Source organism: Eumetopias jubatus, unplaced genomic scaffold, assembly GCF_037043125.1.
Source record: "Eumetopias jubatus isolate StellerSeaLion01/CBP00866 unplaced genomic scaffold, mEumJub1_p1.0 scaffold_3, whole genome shotgun sequence".
NCBI classification, from domain to species: domain Eukaryota; kingdom Metazoa; phylum Chordata; class Mammalia; order Carnivora; family Otariidae; genus Eumetopias; species Eumetopias jubatus.
The window spans coordinates 34,813,645-34,841,109 of record NW_028274809.1 but is presented as its reverse complement, the minus strand read 5'-3'; the positions used below and the strand labels follow the sequence as shown (position 1 = coordinate 34,841,109).

At 41.4% G+C, this 27,465-nt stretch overlaps 1 protein-coding gene and 1 pseudogene across 7 annotated transcripts in view; one reads left to right on the top strand and one right to left on the bottom strand.

Moving 5' to 3' along the window:
- CFLAR (CASP8 and FADD like apoptosis regulator) overlaps positions 1–25,822 on the top strand; it is a 55,679-nt gene extending 29,857 nt beyond the window's left edge. For 4 of the 7 annotated variants that reach the window (XM_028122289.2, XM_088021598.1, XM_088021597.1 and 1 more), the window contains 5 exons: positions 4,442–4,499; positions 7,787–7,836; positions 8,562–8,643; positions 16,308–16,818; positions 18,544–25,822. In XM_028122289.2, the coding sequence (XP_027978090.2) occupies positions 4,442–4,499; positions 7,787–7,836; positions 8,562–8,643; positions 16,308–16,818; positions 18,544–18,682 (840 nt within the window). In that variant the 3' untranslated portion in view covers positions 18,683–25,822. Of the gene's footprint in view, positions 1–646; positions 2,629–4,441; positions 4,500–7,786; positions 7,837–8,561; positions 8,644–16,307; positions 16,819–18,543 lie in introns of those variants that run through there. The other 3 variants (XM_028122304.2, XM_088021596.1, XM_088021599.1) reach the window with 3 other exon arrangements.
- Positions 559–1,383, bottom strand: LOC114223412 (small ribosomal subunit protein eS1 pseudogene; annotated as a pseudogene).
- Positions 25,823–27,465: the final 1,643 nt, after the last annotated feature.

The following is a 27,465-nucleotide window of genomic DNA, read 5'->3' as shown; positions in this document are numbered from 1 at the left end:
TTGCGTACCTCGGTTCCTTTCCCCACAGGCAGCTGTTGTTAACCATTTTCTTCTGTAAATATCCAGAGATAGCCTATGCACATATCATATTTCACTTTTGTTTTTTTCTTTTTGTGCGAATGGTAGAACACTGTGCCCATTGTCCTGAGCTGAGAATTCTTGGAAATTGTTCCATATGAATCATTTGGGACCACCTCTATTTAGTCATTGTTTTTAATGCATGCATATGGTTCTACTTTCTGGATGTATCACATTGTGTATAGCCCTTTCTTGTGCGTGTACATTTAGATCACTTCCAGTCTTTTGTTACTACAATGATTCAAAATAAATATCCTTATATTTACCTCTCTGTGCATTTTGTTATTGAGTTTATTTTAACGATTTCAGAAGTGTTTTTGTTATTGAATTATATTACTGAGTGAGTGATTTGTGACCATAAATATCACATTGTCATTTCTGGTTGTTGTGTTATTAAATGGTGCAAAGTATTACCATAGTTGTTCTCGGTTAGTTTTTGTTTTGTTTTGTTTTGTTTTTTTAAACATCACAAATATTTTTTTATTTGTCACCATTAAATGTCTGACTTTTAAACAGATTCTTGGACTGGTGGCTCATATCCATCAGCTTGTTCAACTTTAGCACCGGTCTCATCCCCAGTAGCTTTTCCAGAACTACTACCTTCACCATGAAGCTCCATGAGCTTTCCCAATTCAAACTTGGGCTTCTTCAGCATTTTTACTTTTCTAACGAAGACATCATGAAGTGGATAAATAGACTGACAAGCCTTTTCTATATCTTTTCCGATGCTGTCTGGAATCAATTTATTGACCACTTCATTCAAGTCATTTGTTTGCACCTCTCGGGTCATGATTTCCATCATCTTTTTCCGAATTTGACCGACCTGTTGGTGCTGAGCATAAGAGGTCTTCCGAATCTGATTGTTGCGTTTTTTAGTAAAACCAGCACAAAATAGATGAAGCAAATAACCATCGGTAGTCTTGACATCAACATGAGCTTCGATCATGGTCGGCCATTTTTTGACCACGGAGCACATTTTGTCACGGGTAAGATCCATGCCATGGAAATTAGTCAGGCAGTTTTTGCCCTGAACATCCTCAGTAATTAGCTTGAATTTTCTAAATGCAACTTCATTATTCCGCAAATCAGCAAGGCTCACTTCAAAAACCCGACGCTTGAGGCCATCAGATGCGATTTTGGTTCCTTGAGTTCTTGTGACTAATGTTTTTCCAATATTTCTTATATTGAACATAGCTGGTGCTTTCACATCATACCAATCTTTCTTAGAAAATGGATCAACCACTTTCTTCTTGGCTCCCTTTTTGCCGCCTTTCGTAAGGCGCTTGTTCTTGCCGACTGCCATGGCGCTGCCTGTTCTCGGTTAGTTTTTTATCTCGAGAAGTTAATCCTAGTATAATATCCTCATCCACATAAAGATATGTGGAATTTGTAGTCAGGCCTTAGGTCACAGTGCAATTTCATGTTAAATTATAAAAGCTTTCATAAACATGTGTGAGGAAAACATTAACTACCCCTGTAGTAGAAATAGTTTTATGAAGAATGTGAGCTGTGAGAGATAACCCTGAGCAATAGAATTTCAGAGCTAAAATGGGTATTAGGGATTATATTATCCACCCCCCTCATTGAACAAATAAGGAAATTTAGGCCTGAAGTACATCAGGTGATTGCCCACCTCTACGGAACACCAGAACTGGGCCCAGTCCACACTCCTTGTACACCATGGTATATTTAATAAGCTACATACCAGTCATGCCATGGCTTATCTGTCATTTTTTTAAAGAATCAAAGATACTTCCTTTTTTCCTTCTGAATCTCTGTGATACTAGGTCATGAAACAAAATTGACTTAGGATTCAGATCCAGATTTTCTGAGCTTTTCCTACTATTGTATATCTAATGTAAATTATACTGTCACTCTTGGTTAAAAGCTTGCCATATTTTTACTATTGTCTTTCTATTTTGTTGATGAAAGTAATTATATTCACTGTCTATGAGGCTATTGGGAACCCATGTGCTCTGTATTTAAATTTCTCCTTTAATTTGCTGTATTGATCTATGGCCCTGATCATTAATTTGTTTAGTAAGCAGACACTGTGTCATATGGATTCAGCGAATTTCTCATAAAATTAGGAGGTAAATACCTGGATGTTAACTCATGCAAGAGTGCAAAGTGCTTTAAAAATTATAGTGACATTAAATGACACATGACACAACATATTATAGAATAAAAAAGTTGTGTCACTCTGCAATACAATGCTTTTTAAAATCTAGCTTTGATTTGATGTTATGTTTCTTTAATAGCTATGTAAATGTGAATGCACATCCATGTGGGGTTCCAAATTCTGTATAGTATTGTCAGCCTCTGGCTAAGTCACTTATGATTAGTGATAAAAACATGTAAGTTACATGTTTTTCTTTAATTTAGACACAAAGACTTAGCTACAGACACAGCTTAATGAAGAGTAACTTCTCTCTTTTGGCTAGGATAGCCTCAGAGGAGGACTGTCATTTGAAAGCTGAACCTATCAGATGGTTGGCAGTATGTGGTATATGTACCTTACAAAGGACCTGTCATCTGAGAAGAGAAAGGGTCGGTTCAATCTTTCATTCTCTGATTAATTTCATTCTAGCCCTCAGAATTGGTAGCCGATTTTTCTTTTTCTTCTTCTTCTTTTTTTTTTTTTGGTAGCTGATATTTAAGAACCAAGCCCACATGTGGCTTATGTGCAGCTAGGCATTATAGAAACACAATAACTAGACGTTATAGAAAAACAATAATATGCTAGCACTGTGCTAAGTGCTTTGTGTACATTTACTCTTCACAAAAAATTATTAAGATACTACTATTATTATCCTCATTTTGAAGATAAAGAAACAGACATGGAGGTTAAACAACTTGCTCAAGTTTACACTTAGTGGCAGAATCAGGATTCATAGCCAGGTTTGTCTGGGTTAGAACTCCCCACTTTTTTTTTTTATTTTTGAGTATATTTGCCACAGAAATGTTACCTTAGTTTCAGGTGTACAACATAGTGGTTTGACAAGTTTATACATTATGTTATGTTTACCACAAGTGTAGCTACAACCATCTGTCACCATACAAGTTAATATCATTGACTATATTCCTTATGCTGTGCCTTTTATTCCTGTGACTTATTCACTCCATAACTGGAAGCCTTCAACCATTTTGCCCATCCTCCCACGCGCCTCCCCTCTGGCAACCATCAGTTTGTTCTCTGTATTTATAGGTCTGATTCTGCTTTTTGTTTGTTTATTCAATTTTTTTTTTTAAGATTCCACATCTGAGTGGTATTTGTCTTTCTCAGTCTGACTTATTTCACTTAGCATAATACTTTCTAGGTCCGCCCATGTTGTCACAAATGGCACAGTCTCATCCTTTTTTGTGGCTGCATAATATTCCATTACAGATCTATAATAGTCCATATATATAATATTCCAATATTTATAATATGTTACATATGTATGGTATATATACGTATGTTATCCATATCTGTTCTTTATTGACAGGCACTTAGGTTGCTTCCATATCTTGGCTTTTGTAAATAATTCTACAATAAACATGGGGTACATGTATCTTTTTGAATTAGTGTTTTATATTCTTTGGATAAGTACCCAGTAGTGGAATTACTAGATTAAATAGTATTTCTATTTTTAACTTTTTTTTAAAAGATTTTATTTATTTATTTGAGAGAGAGAATGAGAGATAGAGAGCACGAGAGGGAAGAGGGTCAGACGGAGAAGCAGACTCCCTGCTGAGCAGGGAGCCCGATGTGGGACTCGATCCCGGGACTCCAGGATCATGACCTGAGCTGAAGGCAGTCGCCTAACCAACTGAGCCACCCAGGCGCCCTTTTAACTTTTTGACGAGCCTCCTCCATGCTGTTTTCCACAGTGGCCGAACAAATTTACATTCCCACCAACAGTGCCCAAGAGTTCCTTTTTCTCCACATCCTTGCCAACACTTTAGAACTCTCATTCTTAATCATACCGTGCATTGCCTCTGTGTTAAAGGGTCAGGTAGAATGTCAATCTGATGTTCCAACAGCTTGTTCTACTTGGAGCTATTATAGCAACTCTACAATACCGTAACATCTGACTTTATTGAGCTGTTTTCAAACATCCTAATAAGCTAATTTAGCATATTGCATGTTCATTGTATTTTCGCTTTTTAAAAAGAAGAGTTGCCTTGTTCTTTGGCTATAGAATATGGGATTTATGGAGTTAACTGCTCTTGCTATTCTTCTTTAGATAATTTAACTGTGAATGTGATACTTTTATTTTTTTCCTGGTAAGGATTCTATTGAGATATTTAAAGAGATGTGATATAAAGTGCCTCTGAAAAAAACTAACAGGGGATATGACCTTATTCTTTATATTTGAAGCTCCAGAATGGGAGAAGTAAAGAACAAAGACTCAATGTGGGACAACTTGACCTTCAAAGTAAGGCCAATTTTTCTTTATATTCATTCTTTATAAATGCTTGATAACTCAAGTACATATTGTTGCATTTTGGAGTTGCCCATTTCCTTTATCTACATGTTCTGATTAAGCTCTCAAAATAAATAGCATTTAAATTCTTAAAATGTAGCCACTGGCATTTCTAATTATTTAATGAATTAGCTTATTTGAATGTAAATACCTCTTACTCCATCAGCTTCATCATCTTGGCTATATTTTTAAGAGATGTGCTATGTATTCCTGAAATGGAACTATAACCAGGCTATGTTAAACATTAATATAGCCGTGATAATGAATCATGTTAAACCAAATGTCTGGCAGCAGGAAGAAGAAAGGTTACTAGGATATTGTTTTATAACTCATTTTTTTAAATGATTTTATTTATTTATTTGTCAAAGAGAGCACAAGCAGGGGGAGTGGCAGGCAGAGGGAGAAGCAGGCTCCCTGCTCAGCAGGGATGTGGGACTCGATCCCAGTACCCTGGGATCATGACCTGAGCCAAAGGCAGACGCTTAACCGACTGAGCCACCCAGGCGTCCCTGTCTTATAGCTCATTTAATAAATCTACAGAGGATATCTCTACAGATGACATCCCCTTACTCCTAAAAAGAAAGAAAATAATAGAATAAAAAACTAGTCATTTCAACCCCATACGATCTCTCTCTTATCTCTTAAAACATCAGCACTTGATCCCATAACATCATTTTTAAAAAGTGTATTTCTTTTTTAAAAAAATATTTTATTATTTATTTATTTATTTATTTGACAGAGACACAGCAAGAGAGGGAACACAAGCAGGGCGAGTGGGAGAGGGAGAAGCGGCTTCTTGCTGAGCAGGGAGCCCTATGTGGGGCTGGATCACAGGGCCCTAGGATCATGACCTGAGCTGACTGAGCCACCCAAGCGCCCCAAAAAGTGTTTTTCTTTTGCTTGTCTCTCGTCCTCCTTGAAGTGAAGGGTGAGACTCGGTCTCATACTTTATTGTAGCTGACTGTGCTTCAGCACTTCTGGAGGCAGGGATCAGTAGGCAGGGAAGGAGGGCTCAGTCTTCCCTGAGGGGCTTGCAATTTGTCCTGAGTGCATCCCGCGTGCAGTGGCGATTGTGAATGTTCCCAGTAGAGCAGTGGCCCATTGGGAACCTTCTTTGTGTGGCAGACCCCTTGCCAAAATCTTCTGAGTCAGCCTCCATGCTGTCTGCCTGCACCTAGAAACTGAGAAGCATTTCGCCCAGATTCGCCAGATGGTACTGCTCATGCCTGTCATTCCCTACCTAGTCTTCTGCTCTCCAGCAAAAGCTACCAAGAAGTGAATTTATTCCTGAAGTGACAGCATGTTTCTCAAAACATGGTGGTGAGAATTAGCATTCTGAAAGCTGTTTAAAAGGAAAACAGGAGACCTGGTAGATTTGGATAGGAAAGAAAAACAGTTGGTGTTCTTTCCATAGCGCACCCTGATGGCAGGTTTCTCCTTAATTGTAATTATACTGGGTGTTATATGCAACTGATGAATTACTAAACTCTACCTCTGAAACTAATGATATACTATCTGTTGGCTAATTGAATTTAAATTAATAAAAATGTCATGACACAGATGAGATGGGTAAGGCTCCCAACACCGGTGGGGACCCTTCGGAGAGCTAGGGACCTGCTTTTGCCTGGATCTGGTTTACGGGCTAGTAAAGAAAAAAGCATTTGTATTGATTTGGACTTCCAAATAGATTTGGTTGGATGATGATGATCACTACAATTTATTAAGCTCTTACGAAGTGCCTTAACCTGAGATAGGCATAGTACACAGATTATTTTGTGTGGTTTTTTATTCTGTTAATCCATGATTGCTTAAATACAAAATGAAAAAGAGAAATTTCCTTTTAATCCCAAGTATCAGATGACCACTGTTAACATTTGATTTATATACCTCTAGACTCTTATTTTTAAGCATATATATGTGTAAGTATATGCACATAAATATGTATTTTTAAGTATGTGGGATTAATATTATCCATGTTATTCAATAATCCATTTTCACTGAATATACCCATATCTTTTCATGTTAAATACATAAAGATCTTTCTTATCCTTTTTAACATGTATAGTATCCATTATGTGTACCATGATTTATTTAGCCAGTTTCATGTTGGTGGATTTTTAAGTATTTTTCTAGTTTGAGGCCATTATAAACAATTATTCAGTAGATATTTTTGCATACTTGCTCTATTATTTCCTTAGGATAAATTTCTAGAAGCAGAATGTTGGTTTAGAAAGTATTGCCAGTTGTCCTTTAAAAAGACTGTTTCTTTTTTTTTTAATATTTTATTTTTTTGAAGTAATCTCCACACCCGATGTGGGGCTTGAATTTACAACCCCAAGATCAAGAGTAACATGCTCTACTGACTGAGCCAGCCAGGTGCCCCTAAAAAGACTATTTCAGCTTACACACTTGAAAGTGCTCATTTCCCCCAAACCTTACAAATACTGGCATGGTCTTTGCTTGTCTTTAGGCATTCTTATTTTTGTAACAATCTTATAAGGTAGATGTTGGTATGTTCATCTTTGGGATTTAAAAGCAAAACACAACGAAACACCCTGAGACTTTAGGAGGAACCTTGCCTAAGATCACAGAGCTCCTCGGTGATGGTGCTAGGGTTTGAGCCAGCCGTTTATGGCTTCAAAACTGGTGGTTTCTCCACTCTCTGCGCTAATAAAGTCATTTTTAACTAATGTTATTGGCTTTAGGCTCATCTACATTTGCTAGGCTCACTGTCCTCTATCTTGCCATTGCCATTTTATTTTATGACCTCTCAATATCACTGGACTAAGAAAACATGGCCATCTGTTGCACAAGTGACAAATATAATCCCTTCTCTGCAGTCTCTAAGGCTGCCCCTCTCGGTGCTGCCCACAGTTTCAGCATAGGAAAGAAAGCTATCGATACTATTGGGTGGTGAGGTTATTGGATTCTCCGTATCTATTTAAAAATTCATCAAGTCACCCGGTCCTCGCCTGGAGAAGGGCAAGGGAGAGCCTTTTTTCCCTTGCTCTTTAAGCAGTTTTTCTACCTACCCCCTGCACAGCAGGCGGACTTGTGTTTTCTTATCAGTTGGGTTCTTCAGTGTGTGGTTGGAACTGTGGGGCTGAGTAGAGCAAAGAAGAGATAGTAAGGGGAAGAAAATAATGGAAGAAAACAGCTGAGAAATAAAGAAACCCAGACAGCATGGGAGTGGTCTGTTCTCCTTCAGCTTTGTAAATGATTTCTCTCTCATCCTCCAGGAGAATCAGCGAAGGCATCCATCCAGGAATCAGGAACATTTCTACCGCGGGTACAGAATAAATGATCTGATTTGGTATTGTACTGTATGCACAGTATCTGTGGAGAACACGGGCTTCTTTAAGATATCTGTCCGTTAATAATTCTCTGGGACAAGAATAGGATGCTGAGAGTGCCATTCTCCTGGGAACTCTCCTAGGGAGGAACTTGGATAGAGCCAAGGGAAAAATGTTGATGTGGATTGCATTCGTGAACTTTGGAATGTGGGAATATTCCAGAGCGGCGGTTCTCCTCTCAGCTGAGTGATTGCTGAATGTATTAGTGAGCAGTGGCACTGAACCTTGACTTGCTCTGGCTTCTTTTTTAAAGGTTGAAACCCCTTCTCCATAAGGAGGCAATAGAAGGCCTCCTTTTGTACTGGTTTGGAAAGATACCACTTGTATAACCTCAGGTTACTGTAGAAACATATGGCCCATCCTTTCTCTCAGCTTTAAATTGTCTTCATCCTGCAGAGCTAAGTCATGTGTAGAGAGACTGTGATTTTCATTAAAATTAAAAACCGAGACAGCTTGTCTTCAGCACATTACCTAAATAGAGAAAAAATGTGAAATTAATGGGAAATGTCAGCTGTGGTGACTTCAGGCTGTGTCTATTGCATGACTCACCTGGCAACAGGAAGTTTGAGGAAATCCAAAAGAAAAGATGGTATATGTGTGGGACCTTATGGAAACAGAGCAATGTCCAGAGTTTTTTAACAATCCCTGCTTTCCTTTCCAGCACATACCAGAAGAGAGATACAGGATGCAGAGCAAGCCCCTAGGAATCTGCCTGATAATCGATTGCATTGGCAATGACACAGGTAGGTATGGACGCTGTGGATTAACTGATGCCCCACAGTGAGGTCTCAGTGAGCCCAGACAAGCTGTGTTCATCAGTGATCAACCCTACCTGTTACAACAAACCTCTGCAGAAGTCTATGGCTTCACATAGCGAGGGGTGCTTTCTCACTCATGTCACAGCCTAGTGTGCATTGGTCTGGAGTGAGCTTCGTTCCATGTGATCAGTCAGTGACTTCACCATCTGAAGCCTTGGGGTTTTCCACAGGATCCTCTCTATCTGGCTGGTGGATGAAGGAAGTGCGTGGAGGATCTCACAAGAAATTTTAGGGACCAGCCCCGAAAGTGAGGTGCATCATTTCCATCCACATTCCATTGGTCGAACTCACTCCTGGGACCCCACCTAACTGCAGTAGACAAGGAACTCAGACTGGCTACATGCCAGGAAGGAAAGGGAAGGGAATTTGGGGAGTACAAAGCATTGTTTCTGGTACAATGGTGTGATTGGCTGAAAGTTGGGAGCTTCGGTCTTGCTTTTTCATGCTGGATGCTGCAGCAGGGAGGAGTCCTGGGGCCCAGGACCCCAGAGTGGGGTTTAAAATGGAAGGCTTTCTGGCTTCGGTGTTATCAGACGTCCCATCATTGCATATAGCTAGACTATGAAAGCTTTTATGGGGAAAAAGTAAAAAATATTGTAAATGTGTGTTCACTTAGAGGCAGTGTGTTACTTAGTTCTGCCACCCTGTCCTTGGGTTGTCTGCTGGAGTCTGTACTACTTGTGTGTTACTGTTGTTTGGATCTGGACTGATTCTCTTGCTCAGTTGTTGTTGGATGTCCTATTCAAACTGAATCAATCACTGGTGATGCGTCAGAGAGAATAAGAATCTCATTGTGAAAGAACATGTTTAATTATTTATCTCTCCCTCCGAAGGGTTGATCATCACATTTCCACAGTTTTCTTGCTTTTCAGAATTCTTGGAATGAGTCAGATCTGTCTTTTAGGCTCACTTAAAATGTTACCATCGTGAGTTGTATGGGAAGAGAATCTAAGAGAAGGTCAAATTAGCAAATATTAGGTTGAATTTCCCAGGACTTCAGATATGATCTCATTTTTCTCATGTCCTATTTTTGGTTAGATGTGCGACATGCTGTCTCCTCAGCTATAGATAAGTGTCTTTTCTCTCTTAGCCATTAGTACCGATATAAGAATGAGAAGATATTTCCTTAATGAGTAACTTCCTGCTTTAAAAGAGAGTATTTGTCTTCCACTTTCTATTATAATCAGTTTTGTTTCATTCGTGCAGTTCCCAACTGCAGGATGTATATCTGTTGTATGAAGAGAATCATAAAGCCACGACCTGCTGTGAGTTTGTGACTAAAATCCAGTGTCTGTGTTTACTTCCCTTGCTGAGTTATGGGCCTCTTGTGTGCCAGGGTTGAATGTGTATTTGTGTATTCCTGTATTATAGGAGCATGGTCAGAGTTGGGTCCTGGAATATGACTGTGTGAGTTTGAATCATGGCTCTGTCATGTCCTGGTGTGTGACCTTGGACAATTTTCCTAGCCTCTGTAAGCCTCAGTTTCTCTTCTTCTTTTTTTATTTTTTTAAAGATTTGAGAGAGAGAGAGTGCGCGTGTGTGCACACAAGTTGGGGGAGGGGCAGAGGGAGCAAATCTTCAAGCGGACTCCCTCCTGAGCGCAGAGGCTGACCTGTGGACTTGATCCCATGACCCATGAGATCATGACACATGAGATCATGACTTGAATGGAAACCAAGAGCGGGACACTTAACTGACTGCACCACCCAGGTCCCCCTCAATTTCTCTTCTATAAAATGGTTAGATAACAGGACCTACCTCTTGGGGAGGCTGGGAAAAGTGAATGAATTCACACTTGTAAAGGGCTTAGAGCCCACACATTACTATTTCTACAGCAAAATGAATGGATATTCACACTAAGTGGAATAAAGATTATCAATAGCCTCTCATCGGTTTAGGAAAGGTTTTGCCACAAAATGAATCAGGGAAAAGAACTTAAGGTTTTCAGAGCTTTTGGGGTTTCTGAATTGTGAATTGTGGATAAGGAGTTGCGGATATGTGGAAGAGTACTTTGAGGCTGCCTGAGGGGCCCTACAAGCACCTTTGACATGCAATAGACAGATTTATTATTGATATTGTTTTCTCCTAAGAAAAGCTAGTCCAGAAGGAATTACTAGTAACCATTTGTATTTAAAAAGAAGATATCTAAAAAGTAGTTTGTAAGTTTGAGCGAATGTAGGTTGTCCATTAAAACCCTTTGGTTGGTCTATGGAAACAAATGAGAAGTCAGACTTACACAAAGCTGACTCTACCACTGCTTCCTAACTCACTCATTCTTCTGTTCTTGTTTATGATCATCCTCCTACTTGGGGGGGCCTCCCCTTTCTGCTGTTTTGTCAGGCCCCCGCCTGAATTATACCTCTACTACAGTCTCATCTCCAGGTGTCTCAGATTGCACTGACGGTCCCTCCTTTGACCCCTTATTATGCCTAAAATCCCGCTGTACTGTGTGACATGCCAGTCATTGTTTTGTGCATATTTATAAGCTCCCCAACTAGATGATAGTCTCCTTGAAGGGCAGGTACCTCATTTGTATTTCCCAACATGAAATACAGTGTTTCTTTAACATAGGGAGAAGAACTTCTTAAAACATGAGTTTTGGGGTCAAGCGAATTTGAGAAATGATGAATAGTTTGTTCCTCCTTTGGAGATTTGCATATTGGTCTTAAAGACCGAGGAGTCCTTCTGTAAAGAAGCTTATTTAAATCTTAACGTTACATTTCACATTTATGTTTGACTTCAGAACTCCCCTTCTCATTAAGAATATCCTGCCCAACTGTGTTCCATTTGTATACCTTTTTTTAAAAATATTTTATTTTTTTATTTGTCAGAGAGAGAGCGTGCGCACACACAAGCAGAGAGAAGCAGCAGAGGGAGAGGGAGAAGCAGGTTTCCTGCTGAGCAGGGAGCCCGACTCAGGGCCCAGGACCCTGGGATCATGACCTGACCAGCTGAACCACACAGGTGCCCCCATTTGTATGCTTTATTATAATTAGAACTGGGCTCATACAAGGTGCTCATTAAGTAGTGGTAAATAGACTGATGAAACACTCCCTCCTTATTCTATACATTGGTTTAATGGACTTCTTTTTATAGATTGTGGCAAGATTAATGCAAACTCATTTGATTTGATTTTCAGATTTTATTTTTAAGTAATCTCTACACCCAGGTGGGCCTTGACCTCATGATCACATGCCCTACTGACTGAACCAACCAGGCACCCCAATGTGAACTCATTTTAGATGAGAACAAATTCTAAATGAATGGCTTCATGACTTTTTACTGTGTATAGTTTTTTGGATTTCATCTCAATTACCCCCAAACCTGTGGGTGGTGCTGACCCTAGCCCTTGTCCTAACTGCAAGGCCACATGAAAACTCATCATTTTGGGAAGTTGAGGTTTACAGAGATAGGCCTAGGTCAGGAGTGAGGTTCGCAGGGCGCGTGGAAGGAGAAGTGTGATTTCTGCGGTCGTTCAAGTTTTATGTTCCAAACTCGGCATCCAAGTTTTTCTTCCCCTATTCGAGGGAAATGACAAGGCAGTTCCTGTGATAAATGGGACACAGAATCTGACTGCTCCCAGCCCATCTTGATGTAGGCTAGAGACACTTCCTTATGGAGGTCCCTTCTAAGGAGAAGCTTCCATGAGAGAGATGCGTGGCAGGCTCCATGATTTGTGGTGAAATGGCTGCCTTTCTTTTCAAGATTTTATTTATTTATTTGACAGAGAGAGACACAGCGAGAGAGGGAACACAAGCAGGGGGAGGGGCAGAGGGAGAAGCAGGCGTCCCGCCGAGCAGGGGGCCTGATGCTGTGGGGCTCGATCGCAGGACCCCGAGATCTCAACCTGAGCTGAAGGCAGATGCTTAACCGACTGAGCCACCCAGGCGCCCCTGCCTTTATTTTCTTTAAAATTAATATCTGACATTTGCGTAAGCACTCATAGTTGCAAAGTGTCTTTACAGACATCTCCCCTGATCCTCACAGGCACCTTTTGAAGAACATGGTATAGGCATTAGTATTAATTACAGATGAATAAGCTAAGACAGTTAATTTGTTCAAACTCACACCGTCATTACTCCCTGGATCTTATAAATCAGACCAGGCTATACCCATGTTCTTGCTGGCCCAAGAAAGAAAGTTGCAAAGGCCAGCTAGCATCAGCCCTCCCTATCTGATAGAGAAAAGAGGTGACATTATGGGAAATCTCGACTATGATGACTTCCGGCTGTGTCTCCTGAGGTGACTGGGCGGCCAGAGGCTCCATCTTGGTCTGAGGTCCCTCCAGATTTGCTGTTCTTACTGGCTTTGGGGGACATGTCACGTTTTTGGCTTCACCTCCCCTTTATTCTTCTTTCTCCTGTCCTATTAGGGAAGCACTTCCTGCCCCAGACATCAGATTCCCATCCCCTTCCTAGCCCCTCTGTTGGTATAAGTTAGTTTTTCCAGGACCAGGCAAGGCTCAGACCCAGCAGATAGGTAGAGGAGCCAGGATTGAAACTCAGATCTTGTGATTCCAAGACGGGTTCCTCTTTGGCTGGTGCCACGCAGCTGCCTGCTCAGGGTTGTGTGACAACCCCCACTCTGGCTGGAACCCACTGGGGACCCAGAACAAGGAAAGAGATGAAAGGCACGGGACGGCCCTTGTTCTGTCCCTGACCCCGGCATACCATCTCGGAAAGACAGACTATGGCTTTGCTTCGAGGACTTTGATAAGGGAGGAAATCTATCAGTGAGGAGAGGGTTTTGAGGGAAGTGAGTCAGTCTGAGAGAAGTAAACAATAGCTTTGAGTCTGGAGTTTCCCTGTTTGCTTCTGCCCCCTGGAGGAAAGAATATGCCACGACATGAGAGTCCTCGAAGACTTGGGAATCAAACAGTAGTGATGACCTGGGGTCCTTGCCTGGATGCTCTTTGTCCGGTCCTGTGTTCCAAACTGAGCGCAGTACTGGGTATGGAAGGCTTGCCTACACCTGCTGAGGTGAAGGCCAGGGGGCAGTGCTGGTGGGCTTTTTCTACCACACTGCGGGGATGAGTGAGCTATTATTAGCTTCTCCAGCAACCTGTGTATCATGTCCTTCATTTCCCTCATAATATTTATTTATCATAGGGTTTCCAGGAGATTAGCACCTTCTTTATATCTCTCCATTATTATGTGATATATAATTCTTTTTTTTTCCACCCTTACCTGTGGGCCAGATGAAAAGGACGTAGCCTAACTACATCTTTAAGTAATGATCATTATCATTCCCTTTTCCTGATTTACCTGGTGAATTATTTATCTAATAATGTATACAAATCACTCCAAAATTTAGTGGCTTAAAATAACAACATTAATTTATTTATATCTCTCACAGTTTCTGTGGAGCAGGGATTTAGGGGTAGCTTAACTGGGCTGTTCTGGCCGAGTCTCTTGGCAGATTGTGGTCAGATTTCAGCTAGGGTCATCCAAAGGCTTGATTGGGCTTGAAGGATCCTCTCAGGTGGCTCATTCATGTGGCCGTGAAGTTGGTGCAAGGCCTTAGTTCTTCTTCATGTGAGCCTCTCCGCAGGACTGCTTGAGTGTTCTCATGTCATGGTGACTGGCTCCCCCCAGAGTGAGCTGTTCAAAACAGAGAAAGAGCCAGGTAGAGGCTGTATCCTTTTTATGATCTAGCTTTGGAAGTCACATAGTATCCCTTTTGCTGTATTCATTAGAAATGAGTTACCAAACATGGTCCACATTCAAGGGGAAAGGAATTACACTCTTTTTAAGGAAGGAGTGTCAAAGAATTTGCGGACATATTTAAAACTGCCATATCTGGTAGATGTGGGGCCACAATTAATCCCAGCTCTCCTGAATCGGAAGTTCTACTAGACCCAATATGAACATATCCAGGGACTGTCTATGGGCTGGGTGAATTAAACTCAGAGCACTCAGGAGAGCTCTTATTTGTCCAGTGGCTGGTTTTTCCAGCTTTTTGTTTACACAAGGCTATGTTTCTTTTTCTAGCTTTCCCTTTGTAGTTCCTGTTGAGACGCCAGAAGAGAAATTGTGATAGCTACCTTTGACTTTTATAGTTTATTAGTGGTTGGTAACGTTTGCAGGGCAAGAAGCCTGAAACTGTTGGTTGAAGCTATGAGTCTTTGAATTATTTGTGACTAGTCAGACTTCATGTTGTTTCCATTTAATGCAGAGAGTTGACAGTTTGTGGCAAACAGTTATATGGTAATTTCAGCGGAATCATTTCTCTCTCCTTTCTGTGATGCCTGCACTGGTGTGAGATGGGACCCTTTTGTTCCTTGGTAGAAGTTCTATCTGTTTGAATTACTAGTGTGTTGTTTGATTTGGGGTGGTAGTGGTAGACTTCTGGAAGACCATACCCCAGGGGATGAAGAGAGGTGGGTACATAGTCATGAGACATGGAGAGAAATCCAGAGAAGTTGGCTAAGGGTTTGGGTAACAATCTGAATTTAGAGATGCCTGTTTAGCTTAGGGAATAGCAATTTTTCTGCTCTGCAAATGAACTAAGAAGTGGAGGCATCCCTCAGACAAGGAACAGAAACTTAATGGGTTACTCAAAGGGATGTGGAATTTTTAATGAGGAAGAGAAAGATGTGTCTGTCTCTGCTATTAGAAAGATTTATAACAAAGCAGGAGACTGTCCTCTCTGAGGAAGGCAACCTGAGCAGATGGGAAAGAAATGGCCTAGGTAGGCTATAGGAATTTCTAAAAGATGGAAACAAGATTTTTTAAACAAGGGAATGGAGCCCCAGGAGCTTTATTTGTATTATCTCATTTAATCCTCACAACATGCTCACAGGGTGGGTATCATCACTTCCATTTAAAGCTAGGGAGACCCACTTCCTTAAGGTCATGCAGCCCACAGGTGTGGTAAGGTCAGTGTTAGAAGGCAGGCTTGTCTGGCATAAACTCTGCCTTTTCCACTGCCTTCCACTGTTTCTGCAGGCAAAGTCAATCCAGGATTCCTGGAAACTAGGAGAAGAATTCTTGGGGGCACTACAGGGAATCTTCGATTCCTCTGCTAGGAGGTAACACGGGGAAGCAGGTCATGAGAGGAACTGGGGAGTCTGGAAATGGTCACAACTTAGACGTAGGGGCCTCTGTATCAGCACACAGCCTGGGGAGATGAGGGAACACGTGACCCGGGCCATCCTCTCTGCAGCCATTTGGACCTAGATTTGGATCTACGCTCTGCAGATGCATCCATTTCCTACATATTTGTGTGTTAGTTTAAGAAAGAGCCTTTTGAAAAATCCCCAACTTTGTTTTGGTGGAAGAGAAAAAAATTTGTTCCCCATTTGGTTGCACTGGACTAGAAGTGGGCTCAGTCTGTGCCTGTGGCCAGATGTGGAGGTAGCCTCTGGCAGGGACAGATCGGAACTGAGAACCTGGGACATAAATGTCGTGTGTTTCAGGTTGATTTCTTCCTGCTGCCTGCTTAGGTCCTTCAAAACCTCAAAATATGGCACAAAAGCAGAAATGGATAAGTAGTGGAGATCAGACTGTGCTTAGGGTTGCTTCCTGGTGCCTCTTAAGCTTTTCTCACCCGAGTGTTGTTTTCTCTGTGTGTTTGTTTATTTTATCCAGAGTTTCTTCGGAACACCTTTACTTCCCTGGGCTATGAAGTCCAGTATTTCTTGTATCTGAGGATGGACAGTATCATCCAGATTCTTCGCCAAGTTGCCTGCATGCCCCAACATGAAGACTACGACAGCTTTGTGTGTGTCCTGGTGAGCCGAGGCGGCTCCCACAGTGTGTTTGGCGTGGATCAGACACACTCGGGTTTCCCTTTGGATCAGGTCAGGAGGATGTTCATGGGAGACGCATGCCCTTCTCTCTTAGGGAAGCCAAAGCTCTTTTTTATTCAGAACTATGTGGCGTCAGAGGACCCGCTGGACAACGGCAGCTTGCTGGAGGTGGATGGACCAGCCATCAACAATGTGGAATCCAAAGCCAAGCAGCCTGGGCCAGGCACCATTCACCGAGAAGCGGACTTCCTCTGGAGCCTGTGCAAGGCGGACGTGTCCCTGTTGGAACGGCCCTCCAGCCCTCCTTCATTGTACCTGCAGTGCCTCTCCCAGAAACTGGGGAAAGAAAGGTGAGCCCCCTGGGTCGGCTGTGGCCCATCCCTGGACCGCTTGTCTCTCTTCTTGCTACCAAGATGGAGATGGCCACTGTGTCACCTTTGATGCTCTTCTCTTCAGGGAGAAAGGACTTTTCATTCCGTGTTGGAGTTGACTTAGGAGGAGGTGCATTTTATGAATGCTTTCTGCTTCAGGAGGTCACTTGCTAGTCAGCTTGTAGTTTACATCTTATTCTTCAAAATAAATTTTTAATTGTTTTTTTAATTACAAAAGCAGTACATCCTCCTTACTGAAAACAAAAACAAAAACAAAAACCATGAAATATAAATGCCGAAAGCTGAATATAACAAGCAGTTATAGTCCTACTTATTAGAATCAATCTCTGTTAGCCACATCTTGGTGTATTGCTTTCCAGATCTTTTTTGGATACCTGCACAATCATATCTAAATGTTTTTTAAACCAAAATGGAATCATCGTCTACTATTACTTTATAATCTGCCTTTAGTTGATATAACGGTATATCACGTACATTTTACATGTCAGTAGTCTACAACATCATTTTAATGTCTGTGGAGCAGTCTAGAATACGGCTATGGCATACTTGACCCATTTTCAGTTGTTGAAAAGTGTTTTGCTTTCATAAAAGGAAAGCATTCAGTACCTTTGTAGCTCAGTATTCGTGCTTATCCATACTGTTTTCTTGAGGAACATTCCCAGAAGAAGAATTGCTGTGTTAAACAAACATGCATTTTTAAAGGCTTGGATGCATCTTATCATATTGTCCTCTAGGACAGTTGTACCCACTCTGCAGGAGAGTGCCTGTGTCCCCAAATTCTGCCCGACACCGCATGCTCTTTTATTTCCCTGTCCCGACAGTTTGAGAGGTGGAAAGTGGTACCTGACTCCCCACGTCTGCAAGTCTTTGTTATACAAACATTTCTGATGCTTATTGGCAAGAATACTTTTCTAGGGGCACCTGGGTGGCTCTGTCGTTAAGCGTCTGCCTTCAGCTCAGGTCATGATCCCAGGGTCCTGGGATCGAGCCCCGCATCGAGCCCCGCATCGGGCTCCCTGCTCCGCGGGAAGCCTGCTTCTCCCTCTCCCACTCCCCCTGCTTGTGTTCCCTCTCTCGCTGTCTCTCTGTCTGTCAAATAAATTTTAAAAAATTATTAAAAAAAAAAGAATACTTTTCTAAGGGAAACCTCGGTGATCTGGTTTGCACTTAAGAAGATTATTCCCATGTAAGATTAGCAGTCATTTTTCAGTTGTCCCCTCATTATAATTTAGAATGAAATTTTGGAGCCATGTGTGAAATGCATGTTGTAGCTCTGGGGACCCCAGGAATATATCGCAAGGCCTGTGACACCCGTGCCCCGAGCCCCTTCAGTCGTGGCTTAGCAGCAAGGAGTGGGCTGTAGCAGAAATGATTCAGCCTTCCTTGGGCCAGCAGTATTCTTGGCATCCACCCTGCATTTGCATAGATGATCCAGGTGCATTATCATCTGGCTGGAGTGTCTCCAGGATAAGACTCAGCTGCCCCTTGGGTGAGGGGACTGTGGTCATTGGGCCAGAGTGCTGCCAGCTGGTTTGGATCACTCACTAAGCAGCTTGTAGAGCATTTAAAAAGGAACGATTTCAACGCACTGTCACATCTGTTGGCTCATTTCAGCCTAACGGTGATCTGTCTCCTCTTTCATATTTGCATGGCATTAATTTTTGCCTTTCTCATTCCCTCCAGAAGACGCCCGCTCCTCGAACTCCATATTGAACTCAATGGCAGCGTGTATGACTGGAACAGCAGAGTGTCTGCTAAGGAGAGGTACTATGTCTGGCTGCAGCATACTCTGAGAAAGAAGCTTGTCCTCTCTTGCAAATGAACAGCCAAAAGTCTTTCCTAGCTCTGCCGTCTCCACCACTAGCCAGAGGTAGTTTTCAAACGAGTCTATGTGTCATGTAGGGGAAGGTGAGGTCCCGTAGGTGCTGAAATGAGCCTCTGTGAGGAATGGGGTCAGGAGGGTGTGTTTGAACCAAAGCCTCTGGACGGAAGGCTTTGGCTTCTGTTGCTGAAAGCATGTCAGGCCTGTGTTAGGAAGCAAATGGCTCTGAAACCTGAAAAAGGACTGGTTGAGTTGGGTGCCTCAGGATTATGTTGCCTTCGTTTGTGCAATCAAGTAAATCAGAGCCACGGAGATAGGATTGTAGTCACACAGTCTATGAGCCTGTGGGTATCCATGCTCCAATAGAAAAGTTAAAAAAACCACAACAAGGAAACATAACATACACTTAAACTCTTACATACCGCCAACCCCCACAGTTAACGTGCAGTTTTTTTTCTGTACCCAAGAAAAAATGTCTGAATGTGAAGACCGGGTGGCTGTCCTCTGTTCAGGTTACTATGACAAAGTACCGGAGACGGGACGGCTTAGAGAAACACCTGCTTCTTGTGGTTTTAGAGACTGGGAAGTCCAAGATCAAGGCTCTGGCAGGTCTGGTGTCTGATGAGGACCCGCCTCTGGGTCTGCTGGTGGCCATGTTCTCACCAGGCCCTCACATGGCAGAGGACAGAGAGAGGAAGCAAGCTGTCTTGTGATGGCTCCACCTTCATGACCCAATTACCTCAAAATGCTCTGTTTCCTAATATCATCACACTGAGAGTTATAATATCATCACACTGAGGGTTATTCTCAAATATTCACCTCAAAAATTCAACCTATGAATTTGGTGATGGAAGCAAACATTCAGGACACAACTGTGCCTTTATAATTCGAGATTGCTTGTCTGTCTGGGACTCAAGTGGTATTTTACAGCTAATCATGTATACCTTTCTTTCTCAGATTTGATGGGATGATCTAAAAGCAGGTCATTATTTAAAATATCATTTAAAGTTTAAAAAAAAATTATTTATTTTTATATTTTTTGGCTTGGTGTTAAATGGTATGTATCTCTATGTGTAAACGTAGTAAAATATTTCAAGTCTTATAATAGACCCAAACTGAAAATTTACGCAGTGTTCAGGAATAAGAGTATGGTTATGATGTAATGTTCACTGATTGGTATTTTATGTAACCATTAAAATTATGTTTATAAATAATAAGAGCTTACCTTGAGCTGTTATTAGCTCATTACATAAATTACATGGATTATCTCATTTAATCCCCCCTCAAAAACAGCTCTGTGAGGTAGGTATTACTGCTCTCATCATTTTTCTTCCATTTTATAGATGAGGAAAATGAGCACAGTGATGTTAAGCAGCTTACTCAGGGTCACCCCATACTAGGATATAAACTCAAGCCCTATAAAGAGAGCGACTTTGGGGCCCAAATCCTTAACCAGTTCATAATATGGCCTTGACAGAACATCATGATGAGAAAAATGCTCATATATTCATGTTACCTGGGAAAGAGTACAAAATAGTCTGTTTATTGTAACTATGCTTAAAAGAAAAAAACCCTCTCATAGGAAAACAAAAGGCCAGAAAGAAATGGTTCAAATGGCCTATGGGTGACAGACCTATGGCTGATATTTTCTCTTTCTGTTTTCCAAATTCTCAGCTCTTTTTGTCTACATATTTGAGAATATTGGCTTCTGCCTTAAAGCCTAGGTAATTCCTTTCAACTTTCAAGGAGTTGGTTCTTCATCACTAACAAAACTACCCCTCTCTTCTTACTTTTGTCCTCACTTCTCTCGAGCCCCTCTTTTCCAGAAGCAGGACCCCTAGTCTCAGGGCTGCTTTTCTGAGCCACTGGTTAGGATGACTGATTAGTCAACCCCTCATTGACCCTTATCCCGACCCCTGTTCTAGCCCATCTGCTGTTCTATCCCATTCCCCCGTTCCTTCAACCCTCTTCCTAGAATAGGTCATCGTTGGGATCACTTGAAACCTTCTTCTCTCTGCAGTGTTTGATATGAGAATCTCTTCTTGCCCTCTGAGATTTTAGGAGCAAGTGTTCAGGAGTGAGGATGTTATTTATGCTGCCAAGAGGTCAGAGTTTGAGGTCAACCATGTCAATTTGTCTGTGTTCAGACTCCACTTGCTATCCGCACAGACTCATTTTCTTTTTCCTTAGTAATAGAAAACTTGATTTGTGACGGGGCACAAAGCTTCACAGAATATAGTCTACTTGGCCAAGCTCCAGACTGTAGCTAGATGTGGTCACGTGTCCAGGTCCTGGCCAATAACATGTAGGCAACAGTATCATTTGGCAGCTGCTGAAAACTTTCCTCCAAAGGCAGTTGTTTTTTTTTCAATATGGTACTGGCACAAAAATAGATGCATAGATCAACAGAACAGAATAAAGGGCCAGAAATAAACCTATGATTATATGGTCAATTAATCTATGACAAAGGTGGCAAGGATGTGCAATGGGGAAAAGATGGTTTTTTCAACAAATGGTGTTGGGAAAATGAGATAGCTACATGCAAAAGAGTGAAACTGGACCACTTTCTTAACTGTACACAAACACAAACTCAGAATGGATTAAGGACCTAAGTGTGAGACCGGAAACCATAGAAATCCTAGAAGAGAGCACAGGCATAATTTCTCTGACATTGGGTGTAGCAACATTTTTCTAGCTGTGTCTCCTGAGACAAGGGAAACAAAAGCAAAAATAAACTATTGGGACTACATCAAACTAAAAAGCTTCTGCACAGCAAAGGAAACAATCAAGAAAACTAAAAGGCAACCTACTGAACGGGAGAAGATATTTGCAAATGACATATCTGATTAAGGGTTAATATCCAAAATATATAAAGAACTTAGCTCAACAGCCAAAAAACAATCTGATTAAAAATGGGCAGAATACATGAAGAGACATTTCTCCAAAGAAGACATACAGATGGCCAACAGATACATGAAAAGATGCTCAATATCAGTCATCATGAGGGAAATACAAATCAAAATCACAATGAGATATCACCTCATATGTGTCACAGTTGCTGAAATCAAAAAGGGAAGAAATGCAGGCACTCTGGAAGACAAGGAATGTTCCTCAAAAAGTTAAAATAGAGCTACCCTACGACCCAGCAATTGCACTACTAGGTATTTATCCAAAGGATACAAACATAGTGATTCATAGGGGCACATGCACCCCAAAGTTTATAGCAGCAATGTCCACAATAGGCAAAATACGGAAAGAGCCCAGATGTCTATCAACAGATAAATGGATAAAGAAGGTGTCATATATATATATATATATATGCATACATATATATATATACACACACACACACACACACACACACACACACAATGGAATATTACTCAGCCATCAAAAACAATGAAATCTTGCCATTTGCAACGACGTGGATGGAACTAGAGGGTTTTGTGCTAAGTGAAATAAGTCAGAGAAAGACAAATATCATATGATTTCACTCATGTGGAATTTAAGAAACAAAACAGATGAACATAGGGGAAGGGAAGGAAAAATAAGATGAAAACAGAGAGGGAGACAAACCATAAGAGACGCTGAACTCTAGGAAACAAACTGAGGGTTGCTGGAAGGAAGGAAAGTGGGGGGATGGGGGAACTGGGTGATGGGCATTAAGGAGGGCCTTTGATGTAATGAACACTGGGTGTTATATGCAACTGATGAATCATTAAATTCTACCTCTGGAACTAATAATGCACGTAAGTTAATTAAATTGAATTTAAGTAAAAAAAAAAAAAGAAGAAATAACAGGTGCTGGCAAGTATGTGGAGAAAAAGGAACCCTCGTGCACTGTTGGTGGGAATGAAAACTGGTGTAGCTGCTGTGGGGAATGGTATGGAAGTTCCTCAAAAAATTGAAAACAATTATTATATGTCCAGCAATTCTACTATTTACCTAAAGAATGCAAGAACACTAATTCAAAAGGATATATGCACCCTTATGTTTATTGCAGCATTTTATTTGCAATAGCCAAGTTAGGGAAGCAACCCAAGTGTCCATCCATAGATGAATGGATAAAGAAGATGTGGTATATATACATATATGCAGTGGAATATTACTCATTCATAAAAAAGAATGAAATCTGGCCCTTTGCAACAACATGGATTGATCTAGAGAGTGTAATGCTAAGTGAAATAAGTCAGAGAAAGACAAATACCATATGATTTCACTCATGTGGAATCTGAGAAGCAAAACCAAAGAACAAAGAAAAAAAGAGGCAAACAGACTCTTAAATACAGGAAACAAACTGATGGCTACTAGAGGGGAGGTGGGGGGATGGGTGAAATAGGTGAAGGGAATTAAGAGCACACTTATGATGAGCACCTAGTAATATACAGAGTTGTTGAATCACTATATTGTACACCTGAAACTAATAGAACACTGTATGTCAACTATATTAGAATTAAAATTTTAAAAAGGCAGTTTATTGTCCTTCAGCTTTTCTTTTTTTTTTATTTATTTATTCATGAGAGACAGAGAGAGGCAGAGGGAGAAGCAGGCTCCCAAGGAGCAGGGAGCCCAATGCGGGACTCGATCCCAGGACCCTGGGATCACGACCCGAGCCAATGGCAGATGCCCAACCATCTGAGCCACCCAGGTGCCCCTGTCCTTCAGCTTTTCATCCCTTCCTCTATCTTGCTGACCAGAATGTAGTTGGCTGGAGCCATCTGTGAGGAGGGGGGCTACACTGTAGGGATAGCTAAGTGGTGAGCAGGAAGGAGCCTTCTTGGATGAGGGCAGGGTCTGGATTTTTATGTGAGAGAAAAAATGTAGGATTTATACTTCTTTCCTAACACAGTCCAACTGATGCATTATTGTCTGATTAAAATATTTAGAATGTTTATGCATGTTATAAGTTTAAGAGAAAAATTTGTCTAAATGATTTTAATTTTCTGATTATTGTTTAAAAATGTATGCACACTTAAAAATCTGAGCTACCTATATGTTTAACACACATCTTGGTTGCTTCCAAGTTTTGGCATTGTGAAAAGGGGTGATAAACATTTGTAGGTTGATTTTTGTGTGGGTATAAGTGTTTGGCTCATTTGGGTAAATACTTAGGAGAACAATTGTTGGATCGTATGGCAGGCCTATGTTTAACTCTGGAAGGAACACAAGACTGTATTCCCAAGTGGCTATACCATTTTGCAGAGTTCCTGTTGCTTCACATCCTTGACAGTATTTGATGATGTTAGTGTTTTGGATGTTAGCCATTTTAATAGATGTATAGTGATAACACGTTTTAATTTGCAATTACCTAATGGCATGATAGTGAGCATCTCTTTATATCCTTATTTGAAATCTATATATCTTCTTTGTTGAGATGTCTGTTCAAATCTTTTGCCCATTTTTAAACTGGGTTATTTGTTTTCTTACTGGTGACTTTTTTTTTTTAAAGACTTGTTTATTTGAGAGAGGCAGAGAGAGAGCAGGGGGTAGGGGCAGAGGGAGAGGGAGAAGATTTTTAAGCGGACTCCCTGCTGAGTGCAGAGACCAACTCCAGGCTTGATCTCAAGACCCTGAGATCATGGGCACCTGGATGGCTTAGCTGGTTGAGCGACTGCCTTCAGCTCAGGTCATGATCCTGGAGTCCCGGGGATTGAGTCCGCATTGGGCTCCTTGCTTGGCAGGGAGTCTGCTTCTCCCTCTGACCCTCCCCCTTCTCATGTGCTCTCCCTCTCAAATAAATAAATAAATAAATAGAATCTTTAAAAAAAAAAAAAAAGACCCTGAGATCATGATCTGAATGCAAACCAAGAGTCGGATGCTTAACCAACTGAGCCACCCAGGTGCCCCTCTTGGTGAGTTTTAAGTGTTTTTTTTTTTCAAGATTTTATTTATTTATTTGACAGAGACATAGAGAGAGCACAGATAGAGTGGCTGACAGAGGCAGAGGGAGAAGCAGGATTCCGCCAAGCAGGGAGCCCACCGTGGGGCTCGATTCCAGGACCCCGGGATCATGACCGGAGCCGAAGGCAGCCACTTGACCAACTGAGCCACCCAGGCGCCCCTTAAGTGTTCTTTATATAGGGCATCTGGGTGGCTCACTTGGTCAAGCGGCTGCCTTCGGCTCTGATCCTGATCCCAGGGATCGAGCCCCACATCAGGCTCCCTGCTCAGCTGGGAGGCTGCTTCTCCCTCTTCCTCTGCTGTACTGCTGTGCACTCTCTCTCTCTCTGTCAAATAAATGAATAAAATCTTTTTTTAAAGAATTCTTTGTATATTTTAGATATAAGCCCTTTATCAGATATGTTTTACAAATTATTTCTTCCAGTCTATGGTAGAAGTTTGTAATTTTAATGATATTCAACCTACAGTTATTATTTTTTTTTCCTGGATTGTGCTTTTAGTGTGTATCTCAGAAATCACCAGCAAACCCAAGCTCACCTAAACTTTCCCCTCTGTTATTGTTTTTAAGATTTTATTTATTCTTTTGAGGCGAGAGAATGCAAGTGCCCTTGCACACAAGTTGGGGGGGGTGGTGGGAAGGGCAGAGGGACAAGCAGATACCTTGCTGAGTGGGAAGCCCAAGGCGGAACCAGATCCCAGGACCCTGACGTCATGACCTGACCTAAAGTCGGATGCCGAACCACTGAACCACCCAGGCACGCCTTTCATATGTTATTAACCAGAGTTTTGCATTTTGCTTTAAGTCTATCATCATTTTGAGTTAACTTTTTTTTTATAAAGATTTTTATTTATTCATTTGCGGGAGAGACAGAGAGAGAAGAAGCAGGGGGAAAGGCAGAGGGAGAGGGAGAAGCAGACTCCCTGCTTAACAAGGAGCCCGATGCGGGACTCAATCCCAGGACCCTGGGATCATGACCTGAGCCGAAGGCAGACGCTCAACCATCTGAGCCACCCAGGCGCCCAGAGTTAACTTTTTGTGAAAGGTGTTAAGGTCTATGTCTGTATTCATTTTTTGTTTTGATCTTTATATTTAGAGCTTAATATTGAGTATACCAATATATCCGATACAGGTAGCATGGTGGGAATTTTAAATAATGCAATTGTATTATTTGTTTCATTGTATACAAAACACATATTGTGACTTAAAAAATAAAATAAAAATTACATATTGTAAAAGGGTCCAGTTTGTTTAATATATAAACACAATGTATTTATTTTAAACATAAATGGCATAATATTTAACACTGTTCTATCTTTTCATTCAAATAGTTATGTTTGTATCTATGCTTTGTATCATATTTAAGTTATTCACAATTTTTCACTGTTTAAATGATGATACGAGTAACATCTTTTCTTTCTTATTTGGTAAGGACTTCTTGCCCCAAACCTAGGATTCCCATCCCATTCTTAGTGCCTCTTCTGGCATAGCTCAGTCTCATTATTTCAACTGTCTTGCATCTTTAATCTCTCTCTCTCTCTCTGGTTTTGATCCTTCAGTCCAAAAACAAGCTCTGACTCCCCATCAAATAAAGTCCCTCTCTTTCTTTCTTTCTTTTTTTTAAAGACTTTGTTTATTTGACAGAGAGAGACACAGCGAGAGAGGGAACACAAGCAGGGGGAGTGGGAGAGGGAGAAACAGGCTTCCTCCCGAGCAGGGAGCCCGACGCGGGACTCGATCCCAGGACCCTGGGATCACGACCTGAGCCGAAGGCAGACGCTTAACGCCTGGGCCACCCAGGCGCCCCGGTCCCTCTCTTTCAAACCACTGTCTTACGCATGTTTTAGACTCTACTCTATACTCTCTCTCCTTTCACGCATTTACGCCATACTTCCTTGCTATCTGGATCTCGCCTTAACCATTCTGCCAAATCTACAAGATCCAAGGGTGACTTGCACCATAGTTACCAAACTAGTAGTTGCGAGATTCCACGGGGTCACTGTCTCCTTCCTACTTCTCCAGGGTATCCCACCCTAGAGTTCTATCCAGGCCAAGTCTTCTAAGTATCTTTCTCCTCCAGATCTGTAGATGTGGATATGCACAAGGATCCCTCCTTTCTCTCTTTATATGTTCATGCACAAGGATCCCTCCTTTCTCTCTTTATATGTTCTCTTTTAACAACCTTGTTGCTTCAGCTACTACTCCTATGCTGCTAACGCTTTGGATATTTCTAGTCCAGACTCTTCAGATTCAAATCTCACCCTGCAACTTCCTGGAAAATATTTCCATTCCACTTCATTTCCTCTTTGGGAATTCAAACTCAGTATACTCCAAATATAAGCAAAACCTCCATTTCAAATCTGCTTTTCTGCCTGTGTCTCCACTTTCAGTTAACAGCACCTCCAGAATATCATTTTCGCTCTGATCCACCTTTTCCTATGTTTCTTCATCCAGCTAGTTTCCAGATTGGTTGGTTCTGTACCTGTTAATGTCTTTTCTATCTATGTCCATCATTACAATTCCCCCTGCTTTCATTATCTCTCCACTGAACTATGATAATAGCTTTCTCACTGATCTTGCCTCTAGCCTCTAAATTCTATAATTACTTCATACATGGCAACCTGAAGAACTCCCTAACAGCTTTGTCACCTCCCTCCTTTGAAACCTTCAAGGTTCTCCAGTGCATACAAAATAAGAGTGTGGTGGGGGGTGGGGCCAGGGATGAAGTGGGGAGTGGGGGCTGCTGGTTTAATTCCTGGAGTCCAAAGCTTTAATGTCCTAAGGTAGAAGAAGATAACCAACCCAGTTCAAAAAGAGAGAGAATTTGCCCTTCCTCCTGTTTATTAGACCGTTAGTGGGTTAGATATTGCCCACCCACATTGGT